The sequence below is a fragment of the Lytechinus pictus genome, chromosome 13 (genome assembly GCF_037042905.1).
Source record: "Lytechinus pictus isolate F3 Inbred chromosome 13, Lp3.0, whole genome shotgun sequence".
NCBI classification, from domain to species: Eukaryota; Metazoa; Echinodermata; class Echinoidea; order Temnopleuroida; family Toxopneustidae; genus Lytechinus; species Lytechinus pictus.
In genome coordinates this window covers 21,365,118-21,382,437 of record NC_087257.1, presented here as the reverse complement: position 1 = coordinate 21,382,437, position 17,320 = coordinate 21,365,118, and the positions used below count along the sequence as shown (strand labels likewise).

General features: G+C 36.3%; 1 protein-coding gene across 3 annotated transcripts in view; it reads left to right on the top strand.

The window, feature by feature from the left end:
- Positions 1-16,271, top strand: part of LOC129275295 (zinc finger MYND domain-containing protein 11-like) — a 33,189-nt gene extending 16,918 nt beyond the window's left edge. For all 3 annotated transcript variants that reach the window (XM_064108304.1, XM_064108302.1, XM_064108303.1), the window contains 7 exons: positions 527-607; positions 1,807-1,925; positions 2,711-3,044; positions 8,187-8,303; positions 10,254-10,601; positions 11,304-11,477; positions 12,885-16,271. In XM_064108304.1, the coding sequence (XP_063964374.1) occupies positions 527-607; positions 1,807-1,925; positions 2,711-3,044; positions 8,187-8,303; positions 10,254-10,601; positions 11,304-11,477; positions 12,885-13,007 (1,296 nt within the window). In that variant the 3' untranslated portion in view covers positions 13,008-16,271. The remainder of the gene's footprint in view (positions 1-526; positions 608-1,806; positions 1,926-2,710; positions 3,045-8,186; positions 8,304-10,253; positions 10,602-11,303; positions 11,478-12,884) is intronic.
- Positions 16,272-17,320: the final 1,049 nt, after the last annotated feature.

The following is a 17,320-nucleotide window of genomic DNA, read 5'->3' as shown; positions in this document are numbered from 1 at the left end:
CTATTTGTCTCGAGGCAGGGCACAAATGAGAAATTTCCTATGGGCAATTCTGCTGTCTCTCAACAAAAGGAAGCAACCCTGATTATTTTTATTACTTGATTTTTTTTCATGATTTGGCATATTTTCTGAATGCTCAACATGATGCTGAAGGATTTTGAGTTACAAAGCCCCCAATTATAGACATTTAAATACAGGTAAATACATAATTTCACATAAAACATTGACATTTTTCTAATTTATTATGAAACTCATGCCACAGAGTTGCATCCTTTTGTCATGGGATGGAAAAATTGCTTTCCCTCGAACTAGTCGGTACTTGCAAAGTAAATCTGACTGCCAAAGTAAAGAACTGTTAATTGATTGATTAGGGGATGATTGCCTCCTCTGAGATCTGTGATTGAATTGTTTGAATTTGATTTGATTTCATGCACAACAAAAAGTGATATTAACAGTTAATCACACAAATTACAGGTGTAAACTCTCCTTCCTTATGAGTTTTTTGCCCTTCTCTCTTTGACCTTTTTAGCTATCAGAAATCCGTCTCTGCAAAGATTGTTACATCATGTCCAACGATAGAACACAGAAAGATTGGTTTTGCAAACCTTGTGTAAGTATGCAAATTTCTCGCTTGCTCTACAATACATGTAGGTGTCTGTCACCTTGCAATTTTACTCGGATCTTAATTTTATCAATTCACTCCTACTCGCTGCCACTTTAAAGGGAATTCATTCGATGTCTTACAGATATATGTCATTGATGTCAAATATTATTGGAATTCATTTGATGTAAGATGTCAATGGATGTCAAGATGTCATTTGATGTCATTTAAATGTCTCTTTCTCGCAATTACCAAAGAACCCTTTGTGGGTTCGACTTCAACTGGGATAATGTATAAAGCATATTGGAGTTACAATCGTTTGCTTGGATTTTGGCATCAATACATCATAGGAAAACTATCATTGGAAATTTATCCTTATTTTTAGAAATTAAAATGTATTAATTATCTAGACTTTCTTTAAGCGCATGGGCTTCTGGCAGTGCATGATGTTGATCGTGTACCAATACATGTATGTACCCTCTACCGAGTCAGTAAAAAAAAAACTTGACCCCTCACAAATCCCCATTTTAAGGAAAAATACGTCATAAATGCTTAATTGTTATATTTGTCTGTAAAGAGTATCTTCTCCCGAATAATTTGATACCATATTTTTGTTATAAGTCTTCACACTTGGATAATTGGTAGGTATTTTTTGCAGTGATGTAAATTTTGACTTGCACCAAAGTAAGGCAAGACTGCAATGATGAATCCAGATGTCATTGATGTCAAAATCCTATGTGAGTTAGTAAACATATTTGCAAATCACTTTTTAATGTAATTAACTTTAGAATTGATACTAAAATGTGCTAATTATAATGTAAGTTACTGAAAAGGTGTGTTGAAATGGATTTTAATGCAATCCTTACAGGATTATGACATTGACATCTGGATTCATTCATTGCATTTATGCCGTAATTAGGCACAAATCAAAATTTACATCACTGCAAAGAATCCCTCGTGGTCATCCAAGCGTTAACACGTACCACATAAATATGATATCAAATTATTTGGGAGAACATATTCTTTCAGGCCATATATAATAATTATGTGTTCATGGCATATCTTTTCCTTAAATTATGGATTTGTGAGGTGTCAAGTTTTTTTTTTTACTCACATGGTAGAATGATAAATAATAACTTTCACAACTGGAAACTTTTATGTACAATTTGTATTTTTTTTTTCAATCTCTCTGAATGGATTTGAAACAGAATCCTCCTCATGAGCTTGTCTGGGCCCAGATGACGGGCTTTGGATTCTGGCCTGCTAAAGTACTACAGAAAGCAGACACAAACGCAGATGTTAGATTCTTTGGATCGCGGCATGAAAGGTAACACTTAACAAACCTGTACAGATTGATGCGACAAAGCTCATCATCATTTTGTGTGGTATTCATATATGGGCCCATTGGAGAAGGAATTATGATCAAACGCAACTCCTATAAATCTCTGTCAACCACACTTCCTTATTACATTTCTTCATTATTTCAGCAACAAAGATCTACATACTCTCTTCGTTCTGCAGCTGCTCCTTCCTATGTCATTCCAAAATCCAGAAAACAGGCCAGTTTCAATCTCTTGCCCTCCGTCTTTGAAACAAACTTCCTCCATCTCTTCGAAACCTCTCCTCTTGACCTCTTTAAGAAACATCTGAAAACACACTTATATACTATAAACCTTAAACTTATGCCATCAACAGCGCTTTGTATCCTCTGGGAAAAGTGCTATATAAATCCAGTTATTGTTATTGTTATCTCTATTTTGAAATATCTGCATCAAACTATTGATATATGCACTGAAATAGTGTGGGACCATTTTGAAGCTCAAAGGCTTAGTATGTAATGATTACATTCATTAAATGGGAATGAAACATTGACAATGACATGATTAATGTGAAAAGGGATAAATTAAAAAGAGAGAAATTTGATAGTTTAAATGATATAGAGAAAAGGGGGAAAAACATGATATGGCTGGTTGAAACATTAGATCGTCTTGCAATCGGTTGTATCTCTATCTCGTACAGATCCATATTGTCTCCTTTTTTCTTTTCTCAAATCTTGATTATTCCTAACTTCTATCGCTATTGAAATATATATTTATCGTTTGCAATTTGCAGAGCGTGGATCGATCTTTGCCATCTGCGTGACATTACCGTAGAACGCAACAAACTGAGACACAAGCCCTCTACAGGCTGGCGTTCCGCTGTGAAAGAGATGGATACCTACATGGCCAACCTGGCCGAATATCAAGAGAGAGCGGCGAGCAGAGCTAAAGAAAGGACCTCTTCAACGTCGGGACGGAAGAGAAAGCTGAAGAAGGAGGGGGCAGGTTCCCAGGATGATGATGGTGATGAGGAGGATAGTAGCATTGTGGAGGAGGAGGATGATGAGGATGCGCAGTGTGAGGCAAGGCATGTTGTCAGGGCAAGCTCCTCAACGGATGCAGGGCAGGTATGTTATGTAACAGGATGGTGACCTGGATGATTAGGATTGTAGTGATGAGGATGCTGAAGAAGATGGGATGGTGGTGGTTGTGGTGGTAGTCATGTTGGTGCTGAATATGGTGATGACAATGATGAGGAAAGATGATGATGGTAATGATTGTGATGATGATGATGATAATGATGATGAACTGATGATGGTGGTGGTGGTGATGATGATTGTGATAATGATTGTGATGATGGTGGTGATGATAATGATGACTATGAGGAAGGATGATGATGATAATGATTGTGATGATTGATAGTGATGATGATGATGGTGATGATGATGATGGTGGTGATGATAATGACGACTATGAGGAAGGATGATGATGATAATGATTGAGATGATTGATAGTGATGACGATGATGGTGATGATGATAATGATGACGATGGGGAAGGATGATGATAATAAATGTGATGATGATGATGATGCTGATGATGTCAATTGGTCAATTGTTGAATGCTGGAGTATTATCATTTATATGCCAATGGTAGACTGGTCAATGGTGGTCGCTGACTGCACAAATTTTGCATCCATATGTCCTTTATTGGTGCTTGAAATGGTCTTGCTAGATCTTGTTACATTAGCTCCTGGTACATGTACCATTTTTCTTTTTTACACACCCGTCTAGACGGGACGTATTATGGTATCACTCTCGGTGTCCGTCCGTCTGTCTGTCCGTCTGTCTTGTCCGTCCGTTAACTTTTCCTTGTAAACGCGATAACTTCAGTTTGACTTAACCTACATGTAGGCTCATATAATTTGGTGTGTATGATACTTTATGGATCCAAGGAAGCCTATTAATTTTGGGGTCCAAAGGTCAAGGTCACAGTGACATGTTTTCATCTTACCCTTCTGCAGTCCTCGTAAACGCAATAACTTTAGTCTAACTTAACCTAGGCTCATATAATTTAGTGTGTATGATACTAGCATAGATCCCAGGAATTCAATTGATTTTGAGGTCAGAAGGTCATAGGTGAAGTTGACACCTTCCACTTTTCTTGCTTGACCCATAACTCCATTTTCCATGTTACAGGCGGGCGTATTATGTGCTCGCCTTAGCACCACTCTTGTTTTAATGGAAAACATTAAAGTGATATTACCTTTTCTAGCTGTTTCAACCTCAGAGGTATATGTGTGTCGAAAGGGGAGGGGATAGGTATAGTCTCTATGTGTAGCTCTTTCCCATTTGTTTTGCAACTGAATAATTCTTAAAAATGAAAAGCTTTTTTGATTATTAAATATTTTGTTTAAAAATGAAGTTAGGTTATCAAGCAATATTCTTCTTGTAACATGATTCTAGGATATCAATGTTCTTGTTTGAGATATTTTAGAGGTATTAGTTACCTGGAAAGTGGTAAAGTAGCCCCCCAAATATGTGATGAGTGGTTTCACTCATAATGCAAGCTTTAAAATTGTCCTCTCACATCCTATTGTACAATACCAAAATGGGCCATCCCTTTTGAACTTGGGCAGAAAAGTTGCTAGATTCTATGAGATGTACATGCAAACGAAAATAAGGGTGACTAGACAATGCAGACTGAACACAACACTAAAGGACCAAATTTTTATGTATGCCTCACTCAGTAAAATACAAATATTGACTGATTTTCTGGGCTGGTAAATAGCCCCTTGCGATCTTGAGATCTGGGCATAGTTCACTCTTGTGACTCTCTAGGGGTGTACAATACATTAAAGGGCAACTATACAATCAATTATTTGATTTGATTTTAGATAACTAGGCTTCTTTCCTCAAATATTTATAAAGAAGTACATGTATTTCCAGATAAACATTTGTTTGACAAATTTGTAAAATACATGTATGACTGACATTTCACTGGAAGGTGTATAATTTGCACTGTACATGTGCATGAATTTGCTCTTTTTTCAAGGAGATTTAATAGTTTGACTTTGAGGCTAAAATCCCTATCATGCTTTTTTCTTGTACATACATTGTGTACTTTAACTATGTCTTTAGTTTATGAATGATTCTTTTATCTTAGATTATTTGTTCATGTTATGATGAATCAGTCAGTACATGTTTGATTTTGTAATCGTAGCAAGTTTATGAATAAATGTCCTCATTAAATTTACATGTAGCACATGCCAGATTAATGCGCATGTGTCAGGTTAAGTAGATCCACATCATCGGTTTTCAGGGTAAAATCAATATTTTGACTATTCTAAACCCACTGATCTGTAATATTCTGCAAAATGAATAAATACTTTGTATTAAAGCCAGGTTCACGTAAGAACCTTGCAGACTCTTGTGCTAAACGTAAATCAAACAGAATTCAGGGAAACTTAATAGATGGGATCGAAGTACATGCTACGGAAAAAGGAGAGGGCAACGGCAGAGAAAATTATCTCACCTATGGTACAGATGAGGAGGGGAAGCAGGGTTGGGTACATGAGAAGTTGGATGGAATAATGATGATGCTGGAAGGAGTCATTGGTCGTATAGATAAAATGGAAGCTAAATTCTGTCACCTGGAAGCAGAATGCAGTGTGAGTAAGGGGAAAATCGATACAGTACAACATAGTGTAGAGCTTGTTTTAAAAAAAGTAAAGGATCTTAAAGAGAAATGTAGTCAGGAGCAAGAAACCATAGTTGCAAGGGGAGCTGTTGAAAGGAGATGTGATGACCTAGGAAATCGTTCCAAAAGAAACAATTTGGTGTTTTGGGGTATCCCTAAAGGAAGTGAGGATCAGTTTGAGAATTGTTGCTGACGTGCTGAAACATATATCACGAAGGTAGCTTTTTGGATGTGAACAATTATAGGCCAGGGTCTACATTTATTTTCATGTGTTTATTTTTTGTAGTTGAAGAGTATTGTGTTTTATGTTTGTATAGCTTGGTGTTACATCATTAGTCTAAATGTAGACCCACATCTGCAGTGTGTATCACAGCTGGTTCAAGAAGTCTGCATACAGTAGCAGACTAGATCAACTGTGGCTGCTGATTGTTGGTCGCTTCGCTCTCCCTTTCAGGCTGGTTTGCTTCGAAAATCAGCAGCAGCACGTGAGATGCCACCTCACGAGCCATTCAGAGTCTGCATAGCAGACTATTACATTATTGGATATGTGATGAATCAGATTTCTCCTGTGATGGTCAGAATGGAGAATGATATTATGATAAATACATGCATGATGTCTCTGAATGTAAGAGGTTTGCAGATCTAAAAGACAAAGTTTTTTTAATTGGGTTAGATGTATGAAGATGGATATTGTTATGTTACAAGAAAATCACAGCTCTTTAAAAGATGAAGTAATATGGGCAAGTGAATGGGGTTTTGCTTTCCCATGGTTCAACAAACAGTATTAAAAGGCGTGATAATTTTGTTTAACAGTAGAATGAATCTGAATTTGAATCAATTGACATTTGGCGCAGCATGAATAATAATAGCAGACAATTTATGTCACGGAGATAAAACACACCGCTCATTCAGTGCTGGCTCGATTATTTTTTATTGAACAGAGATTTATATAAACATTATTGTGATTCATGAGAGAACTTGGATGTGATAATAGATTGTATGGCCATTCTTTTGAGCTGATGGTAAATATTTTTTTAAATACTTGAGATCACAAGTTGATTCTGATATAAAACAACATTTCTAATTTCTTATATATTTTGTAGTGCTTACATGTACCTATTAACACAGTGCAGAGGGTGATACAACCTCAATAGTATTGAGGTTGTATCGCCCTCTGCAATGTGTTAATGAAAATTTAACTGATGATTATAAAAAAAGATGTTTAGCGGGGTAAAGTTGGTGCTCAAATATTTTGTCGGATGGAATGAAAATTACTGAATATAATTATACCATCATTGCTAAATTATGATTGTCAGTCATACGATGCTTATTGGAACAAAATCTGTACAGAAATGCGGGTAATATAATATATTAAACAATAGCTCATATTGGGGATAAAATTACATGGGGCTCGGGGCGATTTTGCCCCAAAAATGCTCAAAAGAGCGCGGGAAAATCCTCATTCATATTTAGGCAGTAGGTTATGTAAAGTAATTCCCAAAATAAATTAAGAAAAAAAAAATGCTAGGTCCATATTCTGAATTGTATTAAAACTTAAGCTACATGTATGGTTTAACTCTGTTCTAAAGCAAAGCTTGTCAATGAGCTTGCTTACATTGTATTGACTGCATTCCCTAACAATGTTTCAATGCCGAGTATAAAAAAACAGTGCAGTTATGATTTGCCAGACAGTTACATCATAAGTACTGATAAATCACATATCAAATTTATGTAAAAGAATTTCCTCACATTTGGCTTTTCACAGTTGAAACAAAGTTAAACTGGAATATGGGCCATTGAGTCTTGTACAAAGTCGTTGTCCCCCCCCCCCCCAAAAAAAAAAAAAAGAATAAAATACATGTAAAAAAAAAAAAAAAAAATTAAAAATAAGAAAATAGAATCCCAAGTGTAGAACCAATGGCCTGTATTCTGAAATCGGGTTTAATTTAAACTCTGGTTTTAGGTTGTGGTTTAACTATGGAAAGCCAGTTGTTGCATAAATCTATAACAGTAGAGGTTCAATGTATCAGCTCGTTTGACTCCCAAAACATTATGAATTGCCTGGGAAGGATAAGTATGATAGTTGTCTTCACCATTAAAAAATTAGTAAAGAGCACAGTAAACATGAGAAGCATTCACTGTAGACAAAATTTTGAAATGTTTGGCTTCTCATAATTTCAGCACAGAGTTAGACCATGGTCTAAGTTAAACCCGACTTCAGAATACGGGCCCATGAGATTTCCATTCATGAATCATACATGCAAAATGCTGTTCACACTGTGTGGGAGAGCTGGTGGCGTGTCCTGCCTGTTATGTAGCATTGAAAGGATTTCCTTGATGACAAGAAAAGATGATCTCTCTTTTCAAGCTTTTCTGACATATTTGGGGGACAATTCTCTTTTAATACTATGTATTCATTTTGCAAGTACTATGAATGATTTTGAATGTCTTATATTGCAAATATGTTATTTTTTTAGTTGTATTTTAATATTAAAAGTAATAAATGAGAGTATCTCTCCCATCTTGTACTTTTTAAAAATATATATTGTCTGATCTTTTTCTATTGAACAGGACCATAGCGTGAGCACCAGCCAGACATCGCCACCTGAAATAGACGAGCCTGTTAACAAGAAACTCAATGCAGAGGAAGGTTCATCATCATCAGCAGGACCAAATACTGCTTCAAAAGTAAGTATTTCCTCCAGGGACCAATTTTAGAAGACTATACAATTATGGTAACTTTGTTAACTGATATGTAGTTCTTGATTTTTATTGGCTGCAGAGCCATGTTACCATGGTATTTATTGTCAAAGGGTGTGTTTATGCTTCCATTGCGAGGACAGAATCAGCTTTTTCAAACGTCGATCCAAAACGCCGATCGTAAACGTGGTTCTGGGAGTGCTGTTTATGCTTAACTTTTCAGAGGCGAAATCACGATCTCCAGCTGGCTTCGCATCGTAATTTTCGTTGAGCAGGAAAGCGAGGTCAAATTGGGCGCGCCCTTTTTCGAAAGTTTTTTCTTCCGAGTGTTGTTATGGGGAAGGTACGTCGACTGTTATATAAACATCGAACAATTTCCGATATTTTAGTCATTGCATGGAGCTTCTTGATATAGCCATATAATTTCCACCATGGTGAGGATAATAGTAAAAAACAAAAAGAATATTAAGTATACAAAATAATTAAATATCTATTTGTTTATGCTACTGGGTTATCTTGCGATGTCTCCTCATTATAACTCATGTTCCAGGTTATTTTTTGGTGTAAATCCATTAACGTTCATCGTGATGAAAAATTGGAAGAGTAATACTAGTAATAGTACTAATGCAAAACAAGGGAGATGAGAGGTAATTCCGTGGAGGTAACATGCGACCATGGAGCAATGCGACTGTATTTGCCCGCGGATTTTCATCTCACCGGAGGCATGTACCAAATGACGTCATTTAAACACGTTTACGATCGTGGTTCTGTTTATACTTCCCCAGAAAGCCTGATTCTGGTCAAACGACGTTTACAAACGCACCTTTTTGTGAGTTTATGATCGGTGTTTTGAAACAGCGTTTAAATGAAAGTAAGCATGGAGGCAACCGTGTTTTGGACTAATCACGTTTGGAAACGCTGATTCTGGCCTGAAAAGTGGAAGCATAAACACGGCCAAAGTTTCAACATTTTTAACTCTTTTTGAAAAGGCCCCCTGCTATGGTTTTCTTGGGAGAGAGAAGAAATGGGAAGGGGATAGGGTGATGAGAACAATCAAGGAAGGAACATTGGATAAATGAATGTTTTGAGAAATAAACTGGATCTAAGCACTGCCTTTTTGCAGTTCTGAGAGAAACTTTTTTGATAACTTTGCCCCCCAATTGTAACTACCATTGTTGACATTCCCACCAGCCAATCAAAATCAAGGATTGTATGAGAATTACAGACATTCCAACCATTCCCTTTTTAGAGTATTTGTTCCTTTTTTTTCTATGAATACGCCAATACTTTTTTGTATGATTTGTTACTTTTTAAAGAAATTCTGATCATGGAGAATGTAATTATACATACCATGCGACACTAGTTCCAGTTTGACATTCCCAGACCGGTAAAAATCACTGTCGGGCCAGTAATTTGTTGCATGAAAAGAACAAGTAAATTCTTGCCTACGAGCACATGTTTAAAATGGTGAATTATCAAGTTTTCGAGTAGATTCATTTCACATATTTTCACCGATCTCACTACAACAGGCTGGCGATTGTTATGTTGAGATAAATTTTCTAAAATACTCTTTTTTTTTCCTTCTAAGAATACTTTTTTTGGTTGTAGAAAGTTGACAGATCTGTAATTATGAATAGATAGGAAGTTACCAGTATAGTAACTTCCATGCAACATGCCCGGATTGTGAAAATCAAAGACTAATGGAGAGATAGAGGGAAGAAAGGAGGTAACTAGGGAAATACAAAGACAAACGTATGCAGGCAGAGGAGGGAGTGGGAGAAAAAAAAAGGTGTGAGAGAGAAAATGCTGCTGTGAAAATATAGAAAACATTCGTTAGGGTGAACAAATTAAACCAATATCCATGATGGTGGAGTATTTCCTAACCACATCCTAAGCTGTCTATACTTTAATTCCATCTGGCTGTCCTCCTCCAATCAGACCGAAACTGAAACGGAAACGGTGCCAGATCCTGAGCCGATGGATGCAGTCCCGGAGGACAATGATGAAGAACCGATAGAAGACAGTCCCCTAGATGACACCCCACCACCGCCTCTTGAGGAGGAAGGTACAAGTGAGACGACATCACCCAACTCAAGGACATCTCCGAACTCAAGGACATCTTCGAACTCAAGGACATCTCCAAACTCAAGAACATCTCCAAACTCAAGGACATCCCAGAGCAGACTTGAAGATAATTCCAAGACGACAACGCCAGCTCTTCGATCAAGGCTAGAGGCTGATTATAAGAAGAAGCTGGACAAGGCTGTCAAAGAAGTATTAGATAAGGTAAAAAATTTCTAGTTTTTGTTAGTGTGTACTCTTGGGAACTGTTTTAAGAAACTTATTTTCAATTTGCTCTTTGAAAAATGTAAAGTAGTGTATGGAGCCCAGCAAAATTTATTTTACAAATCACACTAAGTAGCAAGAAGGATGAACCTATATCAGGCAAAACAAATTTGTTAAATCACTGAATAATGCAGAAAGAAATATGGAAGGTAAGAAACATCACACAACCCAAACAAATCCCTGATCTGTGACATTGAAATCAAAAGGTCAAAGATGAATACATGAAGAAAAAAACTAACATTCCAATTGATTGTATTGAGAGAGTATCATGTCTTGTTTTCAGCCTCCTAAGTACTCTGATATAACCGATGTGTTGGCTCATTTGGTAGAGCGTCTTTCTCACAATCGGGAGGTCGGGAGTTTAAGCCCGGCCGCGTTTGACCAAAAGACATTAAAAGATAAGAGTTGCTGCTACCCTGTTTGGCATTCAACAATTCAAGGGATAGAGCTATGCGATCTGGCGCTGCACAGCAGCTGCCGGGCCCACGATCAATTGGGCAAATAGAATCTTACAATTATTTCTGTTTTCACTTTTCATTTCGAACAATAAAATATGGATTTTAATCTTTAATTTTTCATGAGATGTAATCATATTTGAAATGTGACCTTTGACCTTGACCTTCAATGTATTATTTACTGTAGGCCAAGCAAGAATGGCAGGCAGAGAAGGAAAAGATCTTGAAAGAAGCAAAGGATAAACTCGCTGCTGAAGTTCAAAGAGTAAAGACAGAGACTGAACAAAGATGCAAGAAAGAGCACAACGAGCAAGTCCAAAAGCTCTCTGATGAAATATCTCAAACAAAGAAGAAACAATGGGTGAGTAGATAGGAAGTGTATGATCAGGGGCCCATCTTACAAAGATTTGTGATTGATCCAATCAATCGCAACTATGGAAAGCCAGCAAAGTCAACATATAAAATGCATGTTTGCTCAAATTTTTTCGAGACATGAATGTATATCCAGAAATTCATTGATTTTTTTGACAGTTCGGTGTATTCTCCTTTGTTTACAAAGGACATTTTGCACATTTCCTGTAGAAAAAATAATGACACTGATGGATTTCCATAGAGTTACGATTGATTGGATCAATCGTAACTCTTTGTAAGACGGGGCCAGGACCTCGTTGCAGGGAGAGTTGTGTTTCAGCGCAAGTAAAAAAACAAAACAACTGCAAATCCTTAATACGGGCGAATGATTGGCTCAAAATCAAGTTGCGTACGATTTTTAAAGTTGCGTTTGATTGTACCTTTTTCTGCAATTGGGGTCTTTCACCAAGAAGTCTGTTGAGAAATCACACTTAGATTCCCAGTTGTGTTTGGTATCTAATGTGTGGCTCCATTGGTTCGGATATGTTCGGAGGGTGCGTGCTACCACCACGTAATCATCAGTAAAGTTATGCAATTAATATCATGTGTATGTTGGTACTGAAGTATGACTTTTAGTCACGCTTTGTGAAGCATGATCTGTACATGGTCATTGAAATAAAATGCCAGAATTCATGACAAATGTTTCTAACCCATCTTTCAGCCGTTGCCTTCATGTCCATGTACAATTTCTATGGCATTTTATCGAAACAATAACTTAAATAGATATGCTCCTCTTAGCATCTGTGCTGAGTTGCCTACAATACTTTGAGATTGATTAAAAGTAGATGGGTGACTCCAAGTAACGTACACGATATTATAGACTGTTTCAAGCATCTCTTTAAAATTGACAGTATTTAAACAGTTGCTGAGATTATCAGAAACATTTAACGTTCATTTCCATTCCTAATTAATTTAACAGATATTCATTGAACAGTTGTCGAGAAAATTAATGTGATGGACTTCATGACACGCAATGTCATGTCCGTTATGCTCACAAAAAGTGCATTTTCTCTACAACTAATAGCAACTATCTGGGGCCTGTCTTACAAAGAGTTGCTATTGATCCGATCAATCGCAACTATGGAAAGCCAGCAAAGTCAACATAAAATGCATGTTTTTTCAAAAAAAATTCTAGATATGAATGTATATCCATAAATTCATTGATTTCTTGACAATTTGGTGTGTTCCCCTTTGTTTAAAAAGGACATTTTGCAATTTTCTGTAGAAAAAATAATGACACTGATGGATTTCCATAGAGTTACGATTGATCGGATCAATCGTAACTCTTTGTAAGACAGGGCCCAGGATTACTGAATTTATGATCATCTGGTACTCTGATTTCTTTTCTGTTTTTCAGTGTATAAACTGCGAGAAAGAAGCCATGTACCATTGCTGCTGGAACACATCCTACTGTAGCATTAGCTGCCAACAGGTCCACTGGCACCAAGAGCATAAGAGACTCTGTCGACGTAAACGATGATCATCCCACCCCCCTCCAACAAACTTCCCTTGCCCATTAAAGACACATACATGTGATGCGTGTAGACAGTGCAGCCAATGATGAACCCAACTCATGGATTTTCTGTTTCTGAATCCTTGGTAAGCAGGATTCCAGTGTTGACATGATGATTACTGAAGCAGTCAAATTGGAGTTTGTTTTTAAACGAGTCCAGAGATGGAGAAATCACAAAATCTGCAGGTAGATGCATATTACTCTCAAAATGTTGCTTCAACATGACATCTTGTATACGCGAAAGTGGATCCAGCAATCTGTAGTCGGTTGCGGCTCCCTTTTCGATAGGGCTTTTCGTAAACAATTTGATCAGTCTTCTAGTCATTTTTGTCTGACTTTACCCTTCCTTGGAAAATCCAGATGAGTCATTAATACTGGACTGTAGAAGGAATTGATGCCCAAGACAACACCAAAACTGACTCAAAGCTGACCAATGCTATGTAATAGGAAAAAGTGGAATACATTTTGTTAGTGTGACCATAGCATATGACTAGGGGAATCTGGATGAATCTGGATGAAACTGGATTGAACAGGATGAAGGTAGATGGAACAGGATGGAAGTAGTTGTAACGGGATGAATAGATCAAGAATTAGTGTTAATTGTTTACTTACATATGTAGTTGCCACCCATATGAATTGGACTATATTCAAATACATTAGTTTTTAAAATCAATCTCTTTGACATAACTTCTGAAAGGTATCCATGGTGAAGAAGTAAGAGTGTACTGGTTTCACGGTACACCGTGTATTCTTATGTGGCCATATGTAGGTCCTTAAAAGGACCACCCAAACTCGTTTGTCCTCGTGGAAGAAATATGAAGACCTTGGCTCCCCCCTCAAAGAACTACATCCATGTTCAGGTCCACATTGTTAATTTCGCCGCTTTGGGACCGGCTCCCATCCGTGTGGGTGAAATGGCCGAAAATGAGAGTGTCAAATTGGACACCAAAAGATGAAAATTAATAAAATGAAATGGAAGATTACTTTCTAATATTTTTGGTCCTTAGATGTAGGTAATCTTGGCAGGGAGACTTGGCTGGTTAGGAGAGTTGTCCAGATAAATGAAAGCCTGATAAACGAGATGAGACAGTACAGTATATGAAATTTAAGTTATTGATAGTAGACTAATACATATTTGTAAGAACCTGTCTATGATCAGAAGTTTCAACTTGCATTGGAGAACAACCATTCGAATTTGAATCATACTCTTCCATATGCCTGAATGAAAACTGTTGGGTTTTCTCTTCAAGTAATGGTGAATGATTTAAAACCTTTTGAGCCGAGGTCTTCATAAAGTAATAAAGCTTTGCGTCATAAAATCATAATAATTTATAGCAACTTTAAGTGCTTTTTCATATTGCATTTTGTGTAATATTCTGAGTTTAATGAATTTACATTTACATGATTATTAGAGTCTGGAACCCTTAAGATAACTATTTTCATAGTGTGTGAATGAGAAGACAGAGAAATCTACAAAATTATGAAAACAACGACCTGTATACTGAGATCGATTTGAATTATAGAGCAGTTGAAAATATGGAGCTATTATATATAAAGTGTAAATATTTTTATCTATGAAATGAAAGGTATCCATGCTGGATTTTGATATGTAGAAGTACTTTATGAAGACGTTTTATTGATTTAGTAATAGAGTTGCCAATTTGATAGAGGTCGTCTGGGTGAATTCTTTAAGGTAGTGTGACATTGTGAAAGTTGTAGACATGCTATGGAAAGCAGGCTAGGCTAGAACACATCAGATGAGCATATACAGGGAGACTTCATGGTGTAGGGGTTCTGACTCCTGTCTCTTAATTGGTGGGTCATAGGTTCAGAGCCTACTCCAGGCCTCGGAAAGAAATTTATCCATATTGCGCTTCACCCGACCAATATGGTGTAGGACTTTGTTCCTTGAAAAGTGGTAACAGCTGCTCTGCTAACGCCAGTAAAATTACGCTGCATTCATAAAGTTATAATAAAAGTGCTGTATATAAAGCAAGTACAGTATGCTATAATTATACAAGTACATGTACAGTGTATGTAACTTTGCAACAGCTCAGATGTTTGTACTAAGCCAATACTACATTGATCCATCGGTTTGCGTCTGTAGCTTTCATCATGTCACACTGTATTAAAGATTTACACTGGTCAGCTTATATTCTGTATTATTTAGAAATTATTTTATCAACATGTTCTATGACCAAGGCAACTTCTTATCGCATGGCATGACATAAACTGATTTGCTTTGCCAAATGACATGCTATTTTGAATTTGAAATTTTTTTTTTCATGTACAGCTCTAGAATAGATATAGCAATATTTTCCATGTGGTGTTAAAAAGTTTCTGTTGCATTCAAATTTTATTTAAGTTTGTCCAACAGCACTATTTGCCAAGAATATGATCCCCAGACTGCCAAAATTATTAATTCTAGTACGGTTGGCTTAAAGTGAGTTTCTACTTGAGATGGCAAGAAGATTTTTCTTGTTAAATGTGTAAGTTATAGCATGGCATGACATGTCTTGCCAAGTTGACTTCTAAAAATTGATATGTCATCATGATGGTAACTTGACTGTCTTGACATAATGTATATAATTTTAATGACTCAAAAAGTTGACAAGGGAACTTACCAAAAATCTCTGCAGCATCTTGAAGGGGAAAGAAACCTTTGGAACAAGTGGGCTTGTGTGAGTGGAAAGAGAAAAATCAAAGAATAAGATCAAATAAAGTTTGAGAAAAATCAGACAAGTAATGAGAAAGTTATCAGCATTTGAATATTGCAATCACTAAAACTATGGAGATCCTCCCATTGGCAATGTGATGATGTCACATGTGAACAACTTTCCCTGTGATGGAATATAAATTAGCCCCAAAATGTATCATTTTGTCCTTTATTATAGTGATATAAAATCTTTATCCATAATGTATTCTTTGAAATCTGCATTACATGCCCTCCATTAGAAAGAATACATGATCTACTGATAGATGTGATAAAAGAGGCAGTTTAAGTGAAATATATACAAAAGTAATGGGAAAGTTGTTTACACGTGATATCACACATCTTTGTCGCATTGCCAATGGGAGGATCTACATTACAATAAGGCTATCTGCTCTTTTTTGTTGGCCCCTCATTCTCATAAATATGTTTTTTGTATGTTGTCACAATGTTTTACTTATGTACCTTATGTATGTTTTTTCATGTTTTTATTGAGAGTAAATAAATTGAATTGAATTAAACTTCAAATGCTCATAACTTTCTTATTATTAATACAATTTTTCTCAAACTTTCATTGATCTTTTTCGTTGATATTTCTGTTTTCATACAAACTATCTTGTTCCAAAGGTTTCATTTTCCTTTAAGCAAGAATAGGCTATGTATTCGCACTATTCATCTTGCACAGCGACTTTCTTGCATTTCCCATCGTTATATCTATAATGAATGTGAAGATTCCTGATGAAAAGATGCTGGGATTCCAGGGTGAAAGACTTAACTCCGAATTTTGCTATGGTGCCTAAGTCAACATAATTATTTAATAAGGTTAACAAAGTCTATTTGACAGAACAAAACCTCTCACCATCGCGTCAACTGCAATCGCTCTTTAAAGCTCCCATATTGATAAGGTCAACTCAGTAGTACATTTGTATTTCATTTTATTGGAAATGGCCAAAGCTGAAGTCACAGTGTTATCATGTTTGTGTATTTGGACAATGAAAGTAGTGCCTACAGGTAGTGTCTGGATGAATTTCTTTTCATTAGATTATAATATTGCTTTATTTTAGAATGATGGGATTAATTAGTCCTTCGTATTATTATCTGTTCGAGCATCTTTAATATTTATTCAATAAACAAAAAAAAATTGAAATCCTTATTCTTGAGAACAGGGCAGCATATTTTAGGATTTTTTTCTCTCATTCTGTAAATATTGCTTTGCTTTTGAATATTTTTGCCTTATAAATGAAAACGTAAGAAAAATCAATGATGTAACACAACTGAAATATATGCATGTTTCCTTCAGCTTTCTTTATTGTAATAATTCAGATTTTGTTCCTTCTGAGCGGTGTAAGACACCATGTTTGTATTTTTTTTCAGTGATTTTTGAGGTTTTGGTTTTTTGTTTGTTTGTATTTAGATGTGTTTTATTCCAGAATGTGAGGCCTTGTTCAGATATTATGCGACAAAGGTCAGGAATTGTATAGTTTTCAGATATGATGACATAAATTGCATGACTTGTGCTTAATAGCAAATGCACATATCATGCTTCAAGCCTTGAAAAGTAGCCCATTGT